Here is a 17,405-nt window from a genome sequence, read left to right as displayed (position 1 = left end):
CGTGCCTCCATTGTTGAGGCGGCTGATCGGTGCTGTGGCCGCAAGGTGGTTGGTGCCTGTCGTGGCGGCAATGCCCGAACCCGCTGGTGGACACCAGTGGTGAGGGATGCCGTCAGGCTGAAGAAGGAGTCCTATTGGGCCTTACTGGCCTGTGGGACTCCTGAGGCAGCAGATAGGTACCGGCAGGCCAAGCGGAGTGCAGCTATGGCGGTTGCTGAGGCAAAGACCCGGGCATTGGAAGAGTTCGGTGAGGCCATGGAGAACGACTTTCGGACTGCCTCGAAAAGGTTCTGGACCACCATCCGGCGTCTGAGGAAGGGGAAGCAGAGCACTGTCAACGCTGTGTATAGTGGTGATGGTGTGCTGCTGACCTCAACTCGGGATGTTGTGGATCGGTGGAAGGAATACCTCAATCCGATCATCCGGAGGGTGTGTTCCAACTATAGGGGGATCACACTCCTCAACCTCCCTGGTAAGGTCTATTCAGGGGTACTGGAGAGGAGGGTCCGCCGGATAGTCGAACCTCGGGTTCAGGAGGAGCAATGTGGTTTTCGTCCTGGGCGTGGAACAGTGGACCAGCTCTACACCCTCAGCAGGGTCTTCGAGGGTGCGTGGGAGTTTGCCCAACCAGTCCACATGTGTTTTGTGGACTTGGAGAAGGCATTCGACCGTGTCCCTCGGGGGGTCCTGTGGGGGGTTCTCCGAGAGTATGGGGTGTCGGGAGATTAAGGAGAAGGAAATTTAAAGGCATCCAAGACTTTATGTCTTTAAGACAGGTCTGAAGCGTCACTAACTTCTCTGTCTCCTCTGGTTTCATGGATAGATATAGCTGAGTGTCATCAGTATAACAATGAAAATTTATCCCATGCTGCCGAATAATGTCCTAAGGGAAGCATGTACAAGGTGAAGAGGATTGGTCCAAGTACAGAACCTTGTGGAACTCCATGGCTAACCCTACTGTATGAGGAGGGAACACCATGGACATGAGCTAACTGATCTAAACCAGTCTAGTGCTGTTTAATGCCAATCATATGTTCCAGTCTATGTGACAGGATGCTGTGATCAACTGTATCAAAAGCAGCACTGAGGTCCAGCAGAACCAGCATAGAGACCAGTCCATGATCTGAAGCTATGAGAAGATCATTAGTATCTTTAAGAAGTGCTGTTTCTGTGCTGTGATGAGCTCTAAAGCCTGACTGAAACATCTCAAACAGACTGTTCCTCTGCAGGTGCTCCAGTTACTGAGTCACCACAACCTTCTCACAAATTTTAGAGATAAAAGGAAGGTTGGATTTTGGCCTATAATTTGCTAACACATCAGGATCCAGTGATGGTTTTATTTAAGCATTTCAAACCTTTCACACTAATGCACTGGTCCCAGATAACTACGTAAGCGTACATGTACAAAAAAAATTCATGCATGTTAATACATCAAAGTGGGGGTTCAGTATCTTGTTCAGTAACATATCACCTTGTAGGAAGTAGAGCAAGGCAAGCAACCACTCTACAACCAAAGATACAGTACATACTTATATAAAGGTCAGCCTGAATGGTGACTGACCATTGTGAGCATTAGCTACACTGCAAAATATTAAATTTGCACCAACTTTAAGGCCAGAAGAACATTTTCATATCCTGCAACAAATTCTCATTAAATCAATGTCACATTGGCATACTACAGTGAAAAGTCCCAAAACTGAGGTGGAGATTATTATACCTTTACTGTAACAGAGACCATCTACTTAGTTGTATCATGGACTTGTTGTGGATATGCCTTTTGAATACTGAGGCCCCCGTTTACATCTTCTTTTGTTTTCTATTTGCTTTCCTCACACTATAACTACGGTACTCAGTGACATCATTTTTTTTTTAAAAAGCTCCTCGATTCCTGATTCTTTTTCCTCTTGTTATCTAACTTGTTCATCACCATAAAATATTTAAATAACTCACCAGAATGTAAACTTTTAACTGTATTTTAATGCTATTTTTAAAGCTGATGTCATTTTTCCTAGTAAGGGTATGTGTTTCGTAACTTAGAGAAAAAAATGCACTCAAACAGAATACCTATGTACATACACCAAAGTCATGAAGTCATGGCTAATTTTACTCAAACCCTTGTTACAGACATCAGATGCAGAATGCGCAGAAGTTGAATTAATTAGTAATGATTAAAAATAAACTGTAATTTAATACAGACACCTCATACAGAATAAGGAGAAGTTGTAAAAATTATAGCTAACCAGTTTACATGTTCATGCCATGTCCCAAAGGGATATTATTTGATATTACAATCAGAAAAATCTGAATTTCTCTATCTATCTCAAGGTGAACAGAGAACTAAAGACAGAGAATGAATAAATGACTGACTGACTGACTGACTGACTGACTGACTGACTGACTGAATGAATGAATGAATGAATGAATGAATGAATGAATGAATTGTATCAGAAAAATCAATGTGTGCTGGTGTAAGAACATGCACTGCAGTAGAGATGACTCAGCCTTAGCACTGATGCCATGGTAACACTGTCAGACATCAGTCTCTTAGTAACTGCAGTTACTTAGAAAGAGAGAGAGAGAGACAGAGAGAGAGAGTGTGTGTGTGTGTGTGTGTGTGAGTGTGGGTGCATACTGTGTGTGTGTCTGTATCAGTTAGAGTAGCCGTGTTCATGACACATTGTGACTTAATCAATCAATTTTATCAGTTGTGAATTAATCATTTCAATGATGCAAACAGCTTTCTTTCTTTTTATGTATTAACTTTCCTGAGACTAAATAACTATCTGTCAAATCCCTAACAAAAATATGGAACATTGCATTATTATGAGTATACCTATGCAGTGCACCAACAAATATGGCAAATCAATCCAGCACAATGTCCAGTGTGAAATCTACTCCCTATCTCTAATTTTTTTTCAGTAATTCATGAAGTTTTAATTGTACTGCTATAACATTAAAAATGAAAATTCTTCAAATTGCCATAACAGAATTACTTTCTGTGATAAAACACTGAGATAATTTTTTGGAAATTCTTTTTGGTGGTCAATTTATATCAAGAATCCAAACAAAAGCTCCACATAAAAAAAAAGATATTTTGTTGACACAGCAACAACAGCTTCTGTGTAGCTTTAACCATTAAATTTATTAGCTCCCCATTCACCATTTGTGCCTATACTATTTGTACTTGAATTAAATAATGGTCTATTTCAATATAGAATAAAAGCTTATTAAATCCCACCCCTTCTCCTTTAATTTAATTTATTATATTGGAGAAATGCCATATTGTAAATGTGGTCAGCCTGTCTGTTCTTATGTAAGTGTAACCTCAGGTTTGTCCAAGATAAGAATAGGGATAACCATGGTTACCTAAACCATTATGTCTTCAAGATTAAGATAATATGATCTGTTGTCAGTACAGATGGTGACCTTGGGGTCATGTGGTGGCTTTGGCCAACGATAACCCACCCAATTCTTCTGAAACTCAGCAGCAGACATTCCAATCAGAGGTTCAGTGGGAAGAAACACCCTTAAAATGAAAGAACTGAAATCTTTGTGATTTAAAAAAGCACTGTCCCAGTGATTTTTCAAAGGGCCGTTTCTGTACTATGGTAAGCTTTAAATAGACATCTAATGCAGGAATTTTGATGTCATACACCTGATTATCTCAAATATAAGACTGCAGTAAGACTGCAACATAATGGCATCAAACCAGCTCTGTTGTTTAAAAGATCAGGTGCCGGGGAAACAGGTCAACTTTATAAATAAGTAATTCCAGCAACAAAAAAGGGGGAATGGATCATGAATGCTTTACAGTAATGTCTGAGATAACTACAAAAAACAACTAAATCAGTGTCACTATCTTCCAAGAATCAAACTTTTGAGATTAAAACTGGGTTCAAACTACAGTTCAGTGATGTACAGCTAAGAAACTATGATGATAAGGGGAAATTTCATCATTACTGTCGTTGTGTTTCTCTCCTAGTGACCTATAACAACAACAGTTCATAAAATATCCTTGCTGACAAGTCACATTTAGTTACATTAGACATATGCCCATTACTTATATGGGTGTTTTATTACTAATAATGTGCAAAGTGTGCTGTCAGAGGATTCATGTAGCATGTTTTCCTTTTTTGCTAACAATGTTTTCTACTGTTGACTGTCATTGTAAAGGTTTGTGTTCCTCTGATCTCAGTATGAGATCAAATTTATATTTCACCCTAAATTAAGAATTATGTAATAAACAGATTGCAATAAAATGAGAGTGACATAGAGGAAAATGGTAAAGGTGTCATAACTTTATTAGGATGATTTTTAGCTACGAGTCCGATAGATGGCAGTAAGCCAATGTATTGAAGGCAAACTCTCGTAAAATCACAAAGAAGAAGAAGTGCCGCAAGCTAGCGAAAAAAACGACAGCTTGCTAACAGACTGAGACTTGAGAAAACAAAACTGTGAAAAGCAACTTAAAAAGAGAGGGGCATTTGCCGCTGCCAGCGGATCATGCAGCCCTCCATAAGGTAATGAGCCGTAAATCTTCGGGGTCTCGGCTCAGCGGCGCCCACAAACTGCAGCCACACTGGAATGACTGGCAGCCCAGGTTGGTGATCGTGTGCTAGAGAAGCTAGTTCAAGTAAATCGGGGACTCTGGGCCTACGGTTTTCTGCTGTAATAAATCTTATTTGGAGGGATTGTTAATGCCTTTTAGAATGACGCCATTCGAAACCACTTAAACATACGGTCTTAAACATTTTATTTGCGTATGTTTCAACATCAGTCTTATGCCATGTTATTGATCCCGCCTGTCAGGCAGGTGAGCGGTAGGCTAAATAGCTGCGTGCTCACTGTACTTTCACTTATTTTAAACCATCGGCTAGATTGCATCTAATTAGGTGGTATTGTGTCATACAGCAGTGAAAACGGTGCCATGTAAATCGGCCTTAAATGCACACTGAAACGATGAGGTTAAACAGGTTAGCAATCTGAGCATTTCAACGAGACTGTGGCTTAAGTTCGACTGCTAGCTGTGATAGAGGCACGTATTGTTAACGTTATCAACTTCCTTAAGAACTTCCGGATATGTATATTGTCAAGATTTCACGTAATCGTCTCGTGTCTTTTTAAAAAATTATTATTATTAATGTATAAGTTAATACCACGTCTCCCTTGACATGCCATTTTATTATATAGATTTAAATATATCACTTAGATATGTGACACATATCCAGGCAGTAAAATAGTTTTCGGGGAACGTCAGGAAAACTAAAAGCATACAGTAAACAGTTTTCCAAATTTGTATATATATATATATAAGAGCCGGTTCTACCCTTATTCAGTCATTGGCAGGTAAATTTGGCTGAGGGCAGCAAACAATTAAGTAATACATTTAAATAGTTGAAAATGGTGCTCCTTTTTAAAAAATAAAATTGTTTGATTGAACTTCCTATACAAATTATGTATCTTCACTTGGATATTGGCCCAAGGGAGGTCTTTAATACTAAAATTAGTGTTCACATCTGTATTTCCTCCTGCATCAACTTAAGTGTCACCAGATCAGGTTCTCTTTTGGTCCTTTTGGTGCCACACCAACATTTGTATTCAGGTTCACTAACCATCTGACTCAAATCAAGTGGTAAATCGGTGTCATTGCTTTGCCATTCACATGTCCCAGATCTCTTCTCCTTTATGGCTTTTCTGGCATGCTCAACTCATGAGACCCCCTTAAGGGTGAACGTCTCATGAGGGACAGGTGTTCCTCCAATGACTACACTATATTACCCAGTGTGCACTAGTACGTGACGCACGCCTGTCCCTCACAAGACGGGTACGATAAGTTCATGAGAATTCCCGGTACGCCAGAGGATAAAATAGAGAAATGCGGTACTCTGTAAAAGTCTGTGCCGGCCCACTTAAAGCATTGGTTTTGTCTAGACAGTCACCACGTTTACATAGCACTCTGGTAAAGGAATTATTGCCTTAATCCGATAGTAACTGGACAACTGAAGTACATGTGAACGCCTTAGCTAGACTGCTAGTGGTCCTCTCTATATCCGACTAAGACATCTAGCTCATGAAATGGGAAATCAATATGCTCCAGCATCTACATGGCTTAATCAGTCAAACTAGACAATGGAGACAATATAGATTAGGCATCTAAATGGCTTAATCAGTCAAACTAGACAATGCATGTCCATGCTCCACAGCCTCTGTGCTGGCGTATGCAAACTGGTCCTGAGGAGCTTCTCACTGGTCACTTCCACTAGGGGTCCTAAAGAGAGTTTTAATGACAAGGTTCTCCCTCCCTCAGACTGCAGTCATTTTACAACACATAATATGCACAACCTCTTATTCACCATAAATTATCAACATACTCCGAAATCTGTATAATGCCAGCAATAAAATCACTAGACGCAGCTCTTGTCATGTATAAATTGTATATAGCACCAGAAATAAAGGAATTGAAATGCAATAAAAACTAATAGTGGTAATTACCAAGAAATTGCTTGTATCTCTACTGCTTATCAATGGCACACCAAACTGTAATATTTTTTGTGTGTCAGTGGTTTGGGGGACCTATTCCAAATCTTGTTTTATGGGTTTTTAAAGTTCTGTGATGTTTGCCAGTCAGGAGCAGTTTAAAGGTGTTGGAACCCTGGAGAAGATTGTTCCTAATGGTGTTTTTAGCAGTTGGTGGATTAGCCACTGCATATTGTCTGATGCATAGCAGCTTATATGCAAAACAGCACGGTTGCTCTGATTGGTCACCTAATAGAATGTTATCAGTAACTTCTTTCTAACACCATTTTCCTTAAATCTTGATGGTTGCTGTGGTGCCATCTTAATGGCTCCTTTTGTGGGTCGTGTACAAAAGACGTCCAGATGTTAAATGTCTGGACCCGTTCTACACAATCAACTTTGATGTAGAGTGGGGCTTGGCCATTAAGTGTTGTTTCTTATTTAGTCGGTCAAGCGGTCCACTTTCCAATCAAATTTATTAATGGAGGATATTTTTTCCAAATGTAAAATGTCTCAAAACTGCTACCAAATTCCAGTTCAACACCTGACATCAATTACAGACTTTTCATATTGTTTTTCATGATTCGAGGCAGGATTGTGAAAAAACTTTCAAATGCACTTGTTGAAAACTGCCTCTATATAATGGATACTTTGTAAATGCCGCAAGTTTCTGAAACCTTTTTCAAGTTCAAAGTCTGGTAAAACTGTTGATGTCCAGATATGTCTAGACCAAATCTGAAATACTGCATTGGTATATTGTATTGACTTTTATTGTATATTTGCCAAAGATATGTCTTATAATGTCTTTTCATTTTCTTTTGTTTTATGGTTTTCCTGTTTTTGTCCATCATGCTCAGAACTGACAGTGCGTCACTCAGCCAGGAGGGAGAGCTCGATTCATCCATATTGTATGATATATTGCCCTCTAGCTGTCCCGATCCTCCAGTGGTGTCTAGCAATGCCTTTCATGCTGCAGATACACACCAGGAAGAGGGTAAGCCTGTGCATTGTAAATGAATTGACAACTTTGGGCAGCTCTACATGGCCTGTTTACATTTCTTAACATGTATCTCGCTGTTGCTCTTGGCCACTTTGATAGAATGTTGCTTATGTATCATGTATTCAATTAAAGACAAATTATTTAAACACTTCTTTTTCACATAGGTGGATATGAAGGCAACAAAGTTATCTGTATTAATGCGTTTGGTTGGAAGTCGGTGGGGCAAGAGCTGAGGCCAAATGACTTGACCACAGATTTGCCTCGTTTTCAGCATGGAAATCGTGCTTTAGCTTCAAAGGACATGAAAAAATCGCAGGGTAAGATTGGGCACATATGCATACACTGTTAGCAATTCAGTATATCTTGTACCGGTAATAAAAATGTACAGCATGGGTGGAGCTATATGTAATATGACAATTCATCACCACTGCATTATCCCATTTCTCTTGCTTTTGGTTGGATATTCAGAATTTTGAGTGAGGAAAAGGATTTGGCTAAGTATTTGTTTTCCATTTGAATAATTTTAGTGATCACTTGATTATTTTAATTGCAATATTATATCTTTATAATCATTTTTTTTAAAGGGAATAGAAAATAATCAGTACCATTAACTTATAAAAGAAAATAATCTTACAGCACTTGTATTGTTTAGCGGTATCTAATGACTCAACCAAAATTTATCCAACCTAATTTCATTGTTTTTAACAGAGTTGTGGTTGATATCCATAGATATTTTAACACGTCTGTTGTATTAAAGTCTTGATCTTTTTTGCAACATGTTTTAGTATAATGAGCATCTTAAGTTGTTCCTTTGACAGCTAGTGTAGGTAGGATAAATAGGCTCCCTGCAGATGCACCCATTTGTACTCTGGTACTGTAGTTTGTCAATATGATGCTTTTGTTTTTCCTTTTTTGTTACTTAAAAACATATTTTTGACATGCGTAACTATAATCCATTATATTCTTTTTCATATAATCCCATAAAGCTGGTTCAACAACATTTAAATGTTGTTGGCGAATACCCACAGACTCACTACATCAAAAACACTTGTGTCAATGAATGATTCTTAAATTGATCATCTGTGAATGCTGTTGTAGACAGAGGAATGGGTCATTCAGAGGAGTCTCGGCTGGCCAACCTCCTGCGTCGAGTTTCTAGGGAGGATGATCGTGACCGCAGACTGGCAACTCTCAGACAACTGAAGGACTTCATTAGCCACAGTGAGAGTAAAGTGGTTAGTTTCTTTGAATTACTTTTTATTTTACATATGTTTCATCCTAATCTTTTCACTTTCACTTGCCACAATGCCACTGGGGTTAACGGCAACAACTTGAAAGATTTGTAAAGTATAGGTAAGAACTTAAAGGAAGCTATGATTAATTTAAAAAATGCCAATACAAAAATGGTCCAATTGGTCATGTAAATAAACAACCGCAGATGTTTATAAGAAAACTATGTACAATACCTCACAAAGTAACATTCAAACAAAAATCCCCTAAAGCTCTGATCATTCTCCATCATATACCTGCCTGGAGGTAGTGGTTCGCTAGCTTATGGGCAAATCATAGGTTCGGAAGATGGAAGATATGGGGAGGGGCAAGGAGAAAGTGGGCCTGTTGTAACCAATCTATTGTTCTATTGTTTCTCCATATGCCCATGCTAGTGTTTGCCACTATATGGCACTACTATCATGACTCAGTGTTTGCGGAAGCTCGAGAATATGCCTTCAAGGGCTGGAGAAGAAAGTTTGGCTATTGTTTGATTAAGCCCCAGTGTAAATCTAGCTGCTTTGATTAGGCCCCGGAACTTCTCTAAACTTCTCTTTGTTTATGTGAGGTGCCTGGGATTAGCAGGAGGTCCTTTGAGGAGTAATGTTTATTTGAGGAGTTTCCTGCGTTGCCCGCACTCCATGGCACCAAAGATGCTCAAAACACTGAAATCTAACAGCCACCCATACTAAAGGCTAAAATTTGAACATGTCGAGGAGTACTCTTCGCCAGGTGCCACAAGTCACCGCCCGATGTCCTTTTCACACAAACATAGCCCGCTGCCGACAAAAACATGGCAAATGAAAGTTGCAAGAGGTGGTATCAGGAGTACTTTGTAGTACTGAGTAGTTTTAGGCTTTTAGGCATATTGATCAAGTATATTGGATTGGCCAATATTTTTAATTTTTATGATTGCCTATAGGGTTCAAAAGTTTTTACAGATAATTCCGTTGAATAGATTGCAGAAGGCTTGTGACCCGTCAAAGTTTTAAATTCACCAATTTCAACACTACCTCAAATGCTCCTGCAACAAGTTATGTTTTTAAATATGTTTACGACTTGCAGACAATTAGCTTTTGTGTTATTGGCAAGTCTACATCGCGTCATGGTTGATGTGAAGAGGAATAGAAGGTCAAATTGTTGCCGCAATGGGAAAATACAAATTCAGCAACACTTGGCTTCATAGGGATAAGTTTAAGGCTTGGTTAATGCCAGTTCTAAACAGTGACTTTGAAGTCTACTGCTTCCTATGCAAAAAACCCATAAAACTTGGAATGTTGGGTATATGGGCATTAGGCTCGCACCCAAAACATGTTGCTACAGTAAATGGCCTAAGACACATGACAGCTAATAGTCAATTCTACTGCTCCAGGTCTAGCCCCTCTACTTCCAAGCTGCTGGGAGGGGACACAACAGCTCTGTGACTCCCGTTAGTGACCTCCATGTTGCCTTCAGTCCAAAGCCTACATTAAACGTGTAGGTTCTCTGGATTCACCACACAGTAATTAAGCACCAGGCATACAGTGCAAACACTGAAATTAGGGACTTGTTTCAACAATGTTTCCAGACTCAGGCATTGCCGGGACCTTCAGGTGTGAAAAGAAAAAACTGCATATATATATAACCCACTTCGAAATAGCAGATTGTCAAGGGAGAGCTAATTTCTAAAGTGACTGGTTTATCCTTCAGCTTTAAACAAGTTATTTAACTTTAACTGATCGAATGAGTAGCTTCTCTTTTCCTAAACAACCATGTTGAAAGACACATCCTATAGTTGTGGAAAAAATGTTAGTTTGTTTGAGACGGGTCAAATCAGTGGCACGTATAATTAACAGCTAAGATATTGCTGAAACTACTAAAATTGGGTTAAGAACTATCAAATGCATTAATAAAACTGGAACAGTAGTGGGGAACTGTCGTTTGTGATGAAGAAATGTGGGGGGGTAGTTCTTAATCATCATTAATGCGAGCATTTAAATGTTTGTTGATATCAAATCATCGAAAAACACAAGTAGAACTCAGGACTACGTGTAATAGTGAAAGTTTGAACACTTCCACATGGACAAATTGAAGGGAACTCAAGGCATTGGGAATTGAAAGCAGTGTAGCCTTAAGAAAACAGAATCAGTGAGGCAAATAAGGGAATAAAGCTTTAACCCTAGTATGTGACCTTTTTGTGGCCAGGCAATGCATGGTCTCTCGCTCCCACTCTCTCTCCCGCTCACTCACTCACTCACTCACACACACACACACACACACACAAATACACAAACACACAGGGCTTGAAGTCTTTAAGGTATTCTGGTAAGGAATATACAATTGGAAATTCTTTAATTTCGCCTATTTAAAACAGAGCACCAAAAGATTATCACAAGTATATTTTATAGGTTGCCGCATGACTACTACATAGACTATCATTAGAGCATATGATAGCATGTCAGCCATGTTGTAATCTTCTCCCTCTCCTCTCCTCTCCTCTCCTCTCTCTCTCTCCTCTCTCCTCTCTCCTCTCTCCTCTCTCCCTCCTCTCCCTCTCCCCTCCTCTCTTCTCTTCTCTTCTCTTCTCTTCTCTTCTCTTCTCTTCTCTTCTCTTCTCTTCTCTTCTCTTCTCCTCTCTCCTCTCTCCTCTCTCCTCTCTTTACCCACCCCCCCATCAGCAGGAGGGTCCCCCTACATGAGCCTGGTCCTGCTCAAGGTTTCTTCCTGTTAAAGGGGAGTTTTTCCTTGCCACTGTTGCTTGTCTGGGTTTAGGCCCTGGGATTCTGGAAAGCGCCTTGAAACAATTTTGACCGTAAAAGACGCTATATAAATAAAGACTGATTTGATATAAAAGTTCCAAATGGAAATACCAGAGTTATTCATGAGTTGATGACAGAAATAAAATATTTCAAAATGCATGCATAAATAAATATTCTTTTTTTTTTTCCTCCCCTCTCTTAGACACTGGTTAAACAATTGGACACAATCCTCAGCACCCTAAATGATATTTTAAATGAGAGGTAAGCAGGAACTCTAATACACATCCAGCATATTTGGGTTTTTTCAAACTAAATACAGTGTAATGTTGCACACATCTTATTATAAATTCTAAATGCACAGAAGTATATGGTCTTAGCTTTTAACAAATGATGAATTGCAAGATTTCATATGTATTCTAGGCTTTAGTACAGCATTTTTATTTTATAAAGGGACAAATATCTCAACTTTATAATAACATATTGTCATTTGGTTGTTGCTATACAGTAGTAAGCTACTCTGGGAGCTGCGTCAGGATGCAGCCATTTGCCTTGGTCTACTCTGCACGGTTCTCAGCTATGAGGCTGAGAGCATCTTCAAGTGGCTATTTCTAAAATTAACATCGAGCAATCGCGATGAAGTGAAGCTGTTGTACCTTATGGCAACATATCACGCATTGGAGGCTGCTGGAGAGAGGAAGGCCTTTTCTCACGTCATGCAGGTAATCATATCACCAATTTTTTTTTATTTTTTTTTTTGTAAAATTAACTAACTTTTAAAATTTTGTTATCACAACTGTTTTTAAAATATTTTTTGTCCCCCCCCCAAAAAAAATATATATATAGGAAAACCATTACACTTTTAAGTCTTTTTTAAAAGAGATTTTTATTGTCACAGAAAATTCTAGATGATTAATAAATTTTAAAAACTCTAGCTACAATTTTGTCCGAAGATCATGGTATTAAAAGGGTTGTCCTTGTGTGTCCGGTACTTTAACAAGTTGCTTAATCAGACCATGCTTAATGTAGAATGAATGCAGCAAAATCTTTTGTGGGTTGTTCTGAACATTGTTCTGCTGCACGTCTATTATTCGGATCTTACATCCCTAAGGTACTCAATTGGATTGAAATCTGGTGACTGTGGAGGCCTTTTTGGCATACAAATACTCATTGTCATGTTGCAGAAAGCAGTTTCAGATTATGAGTTTTTTTACATGTTGTATCATCCTACCATAATACTCAGGTAGGCTGCAGCATTTAAATTATGCTCATTTGGTACAAAGGAGACCAAATTCTGCCTAGAAAATATCCTACAGACATTACATCACCCCCAACAACCTAAACCTTGGATAGAAGGCAGGATAGATCCATGCTTTATAGATCCATGCTTTTCATGTTGCCAGATTCTGACCCAACCATCTGAATGCCACAAATTGGGACTTATCAGACCACACAACATTCTTCCAATCTTCCATTTATCTTATATTGGTGAGGTTATATGAATTGTCACCTCAGTGTCCTGTTCTTAGCTCACAGGAGTGGTGCCTGGTGTAATCTGCTGCTGTTGTAGCCCATCTTTATTAAGGTTTGACATGTTGTGCTCATGGCCTGGCTGTGACAGATTTGTCTTCTTCTCCCTCACCTGGAAGACCGAGGCAGTGGTGGTTGGAGACAGTGACGGGACTGTGGATGGGGTGGGAGAGCTTCTGTGCCAGGGCTCCTTCCTTGGCAGAAGGGGTGGGCCAGGCTGTTGTGGCAGTTTCAGAATTTTGAAATGGGAAGCGGCTTTAACAAATGATTTTCGCTGACTTGAGGTGAAGGCGTGGGGGCTTTGCAGGGAGATCATGTTAGGGCGTTGTTGTCCTTGTCTTTGCCTCACATCTCAATAAAGAGCTGAAGATGCCCAATGGGACAGTTGGCATATCTAGTATGTGATCTTGCTCCCTGTCGCTCACTCCCAAATGACAAAGGTCCCCATGACCTTGCCCATGGCCTAGACTGAGACGGTGGCTGCGTTATATGCCCTCTCGGGCAGTGTAGACTGGTACCACATAGGCTTGGTTGGCAGCGTCTGCCAATTGTCCTAAATTGTTGTGCTTTATCTAGTTTTTTATTTTATTAACGATTAACGTATAGTGACATATACTAGGCTGAGTGTTTTTGCGTGTTTCAGCTGGTGATGACCAATTTGCAGTCCATCCTGGAGAATGTTGACACACCAGAGCTGCTTTGTCAGAGTGTGAAGTGTATTCTTCAGGTGGCGCACTGTTACCCACATGTGTTCAGCATCAACTTTAGAGTGAGTCTTTTGTCCATTAACCATTTGGAATCTTCTATATTCTGCTCATATATATTGTTTTATATTGCATATGATGGCTATGTTGTTTTTGTTGTTTGCTTTCTTTACAGGATACAGTTGATATATTGGTGGGCTGGCACATAGACCACACTCAGAAGCAGTCGGTCACACAGCAAGTTTCAGGTCATTTGCATTTCCACTTTATTTACTAATTACAACCTTTTTTTAGGTCAGTCTGGGTTTTTTGTTATGAAGTTTTGGGCATTGTTCAAATTGTTGGTGCTAATGTTCCGGCATGTTCACATATTCTAAGACTGCAGAGGAAGATGGTACCATAAATTCCTCACTTCCCAAATTTTATAAAATTTACGAAAAACTACACACCACTTTGAAACATGAGCTCTTTATGGTAAACAGAAAGATTATTTTAAATGTTTAATTACTAAACATGGCAGTAACACAGCTGTGACACATCAGTAAAATGACATTACAGTAACACAATGGTTAAAAAAATAACAATCTTTCCAGCTGTTGATCGTTAGCCTTTAACTTAAAAGCTGCATCGTAAACATTGCTTCATGTGTTATCCATGACGAGGGTGTGGACATTAAGCACAAAAACCTGCTGTTTTTGACTGTTTAAAACACAATTAAACTAGCATCTTGCTCGGCGCATTACCATATCTCTTCAACCTCTGTCTTGCTTATGTGCTGCTTAAGCGCCCCCTGATGGCCGCTCGGTCGTAAATATCCATTCAATTTGAGGAAGTCTCAAAAACCCCACAATAAGCCGCATCGCTCTATAAGCCGCAGGAGTCAAAGCGTGAGACAAAGTAGAGGCTTATAGTACAGAGTTTATGGTACATTATTAACATTGGAATTGATTGGGAAAAAAACATTGTTGAAGATTTGTTGATGCACCTCACTTTTTTGTGTCAACATGGACTTCCATGCTACATGACATACAACCGCAACATCTAATTTGTTGTTGTAAGGCATCATCATAATGGTTGTTTGCATAAAGTAAGTTCAACAATTTGAACTGGTAAAGCTCATGTTGTCAAAGTCCATGTTATCAATATTTAAGAAAAATGCAGAGATATCTTCAAAGACTGGTACCCGGTACATCATATTAGCCATATAGCTACAAGTAGAGAGATCGGCAAATATAAAAATAGGTATTTCTTTCTGTTTTGGGAAGAGAAATGCAGTGACATGATGGTCAATTTTACAGTTGAAGTCTACATTCTACTGTCATGTCTTTATCTAGTATGTGCTGGCTTGTTCAGTTGTCTGTTTATTTAAAAAGCTTTTACAGTACCTTCTGTGAATTGAACAAGTCTGAGTCTGCTTTCCCCATCTTGGTTCAGGTTGGCTTCAGAGTCTGGAACAGTTCTGGGTGGCGGACCTGACATTCTCCACCACACTACTGGGACAGTTCCTGGAGGATATGGAAGCATATGCAGAGGTGAATTTAGTTTGTCATCTTATATCTTGTAGCTATTGTAAGTAAAGTTGTTCTGCGTAATTAAATACACTTGTTTGACTGTCCATCTGACTTTGAAATTTCATTGTGCAGGAAATGATATCATAGCAAATAAAATATTCTTCTTTTCTTCTCTGCTTCTTGTTTTTACCCCATGTAGGATCTGAACCATGTTGTTTTAGGGGAGATTCTCGATGAAGATATTCCACCTCCCTCGGTGTCACTGCCAAAGTTAGCAGCACTGTTGAGAGTTTTCAGCACAGTGGTCCGCAGCATTGGAGAGCGATTTAGTCCCCTAAGAGGACCACCCATTACGGAGGTCTACGTCACAGATGTAAGCATTATATATGCAGCACCCCAGCATAGTTAAATGGTGACATAATCCAATTTGATTACATCAGTATAAATGGGCAGGCACTGCCATGATCAAGGTAAATTGAGACCGTATTGATACTATCATTATGTGCTGAGAGACAATCTTTCAAGTCTCATAATAGATGCTATAAATAAATAGTTGAATGTATTTAATAGTTAGTTTAAATAACTATAACAAATGATCTGGGAGGAGATACTGTAAGTTGTGATGGAATAATAGGAAGAAAGCGGTTTTGAACTTTTCTGGGTTTTCAGGGATCATTATTGATGCCCACATTTTGGTGCGTGTTTCACTAGAGGGTGATGGGGGTTTTAGGCATGAGGACATGGATGGGCCAGAGCCAGAGGCACACAGTCACAATCTCTGTAGAATTGTCTTGTACTACTTTCTGTGTCATCCGATTAAAGGACTTTGTAACTAGTTGTTTGTTGTTAACATGATGCCACAACCTAAGATCTTTATTGATGAGCTTTGCAATGTAAAATAAATTCTCTGTTCTCCTCAGGTTCTGAACCGTGTTCTGGCCTGTGTGTCGACGGCAAAGCAGGTTCAGTTTTCTGAAGAAGTTCTCACTGCTGGAAACGAGTGTGTGGGTGTGTTGCTAGCTAGTGTGGAACCCAGTGGTCAGTTGATGGAGGCTGTCTTGGTCTATGGGCTGGACCAGTTGGACTGCTGCCAGGCCTGCAGCTCAGACTACAACCTTTCAGTGCTCATCATCCTCACTATGGTACCACCTTTATTGCAATGTTATCACAGCCATAATGTTGAGCTTTGCTATCTAGCAGTGCAGCAGTATAGTCCCCAATTCTTTGGTTGATTTTTATATAATCATTTTTCATATTTAGAAGGTGTACTTAAACTGATTATCTGGTTTAATTCTGGTGTTTTGACTTATTTCTAACTGTAATGATATTTTTGTTTGGATATAAAGTAAAGCCTGATTTCTAAATATGCTTTATTCAGATTTCCATTTTTGACCTGAATCGGGAAAAGCTCATTAATTTTTGACTTTTCTAGCAGCAGAATCTTTTGTCCTTTCTATCCTCTTTTAGATAGTGGACCAAATCAACACAAAGCTCCCAGCATCATTTGTTGAAAAACTGTTGGCTCCAGAATCCAAGTTGATGCAGTTGCGGTTTCACAGAGATAAAGAGGTGGAAGTCTTTGACCATATTTTTTTATTTTATTGATTAATTTATATATTTTAAACCCAATTTACATTGATGCAAATACATCATACACATGTACATATTTAAAGTATGTTTTTCACTTCTGGTGTTGATTCTGTCCATTGATTGATGCTCTGTGGATGCAAAATGTGCCACATCTGTACATGTGGCATCTTTCTCTGTTATTCACATATTTAGGTTTTTAGCCACTGGTTGCAAGACATCTACGTAATGTCACCTTAGATATTTACAAGGTTTTGCTAATTTTATAACAGTATTTCAGTAAAGGTTACAAAGATTTTGATTTCTGTCCTCATTAGTTGTATACATTGAACATCTAAATGCAAAAATAACACAAAATTGCTGTGTTATTATTAAAGGAATATATATATATATAATGTATGTATATATATATATGTGTGTGTGTATATATATGTATGTAAGTGTATATATTATATATGTGTGTTGTTTTTGTTTTGAAAACCTTGCTAAATAGTGTTTTTAAATTGGTCAGTGGAAATAAGTTATTTATGTTTTTATTACCTAAACAGAGTTA

The 17,405-nt window shown here is 39.0% G+C and overlaps 1 protein-coding gene across 2 annotated transcripts in view; it reads left to right on the top strand.

Annotated features, from left to right (window-relative positions):
- Positions 1–4,382: 4,382 nt before the first annotated feature.
- smg1 (SMG1 nonsense mediated mRNA decay associated PI3K related kinase) overlaps positions 4,383–17,405 on the top strand; it is a 48,137-nt gene continuing 35,114 nt past the window's right edge. For both annotated transcript variants that reach the window (XM_029839736.1, XM_029839735.1), the window contains exons 1-12: positions 4,383–4,600; positions 7,374–7,510; positions 7,681–7,833; positions 8,615–8,751; positions 11,726–11,784; positions 12,029–12,242; positions 13,694–13,819; positions 13,930–14,002; positions 15,189–15,286; positions 15,465–15,638; positions 16,186–16,407; positions 16,733–16,834. In XM_029839736.1, the coding sequence (XP_029695596.1) occupies positions 4,524–4,600; positions 7,374–7,510; positions 7,681–7,833; positions 8,615–8,751; positions 11,726–11,784; positions 12,029–12,242; positions 13,694–13,819; positions 13,930–14,002; positions 15,189–15,286; positions 15,465–15,638; positions 16,186–16,407; positions 16,733–16,834 (1,572 nt within the window). In that variant the 5' untranslated portion in view covers positions 4,383–4,523. The remainder of the gene's footprint in view (positions 4,601–7,373; positions 7,511–7,680; positions 7,834–8,614; positions 8,752–11,725; positions 11,785–12,028; positions 12,243–13,693; positions 13,820–13,929; positions 14,003–15,188; positions 15,287–15,464; positions 15,639–16,185; positions 16,408–16,732; positions 16,835–17,405) is intronic.

This window comes from Takifugu rubripes, chromosome 8 (genome assembly GCF_901000725.2).
Source record: "Takifugu rubripes chromosome 8, fTakRub1.2, whole genome shotgun sequence".
In the NCBI taxonomy this organism is placed as follows: Eukaryota; Metazoa; Chordata; class Actinopteri; order Tetraodontiformes; family Tetraodontidae; genus Takifugu; species Takifugu rubripes.
Note: the sequence above shows the minus strand (reverse complement) of the source record. Positions and strands in the feature narration are given on the sequence as shown.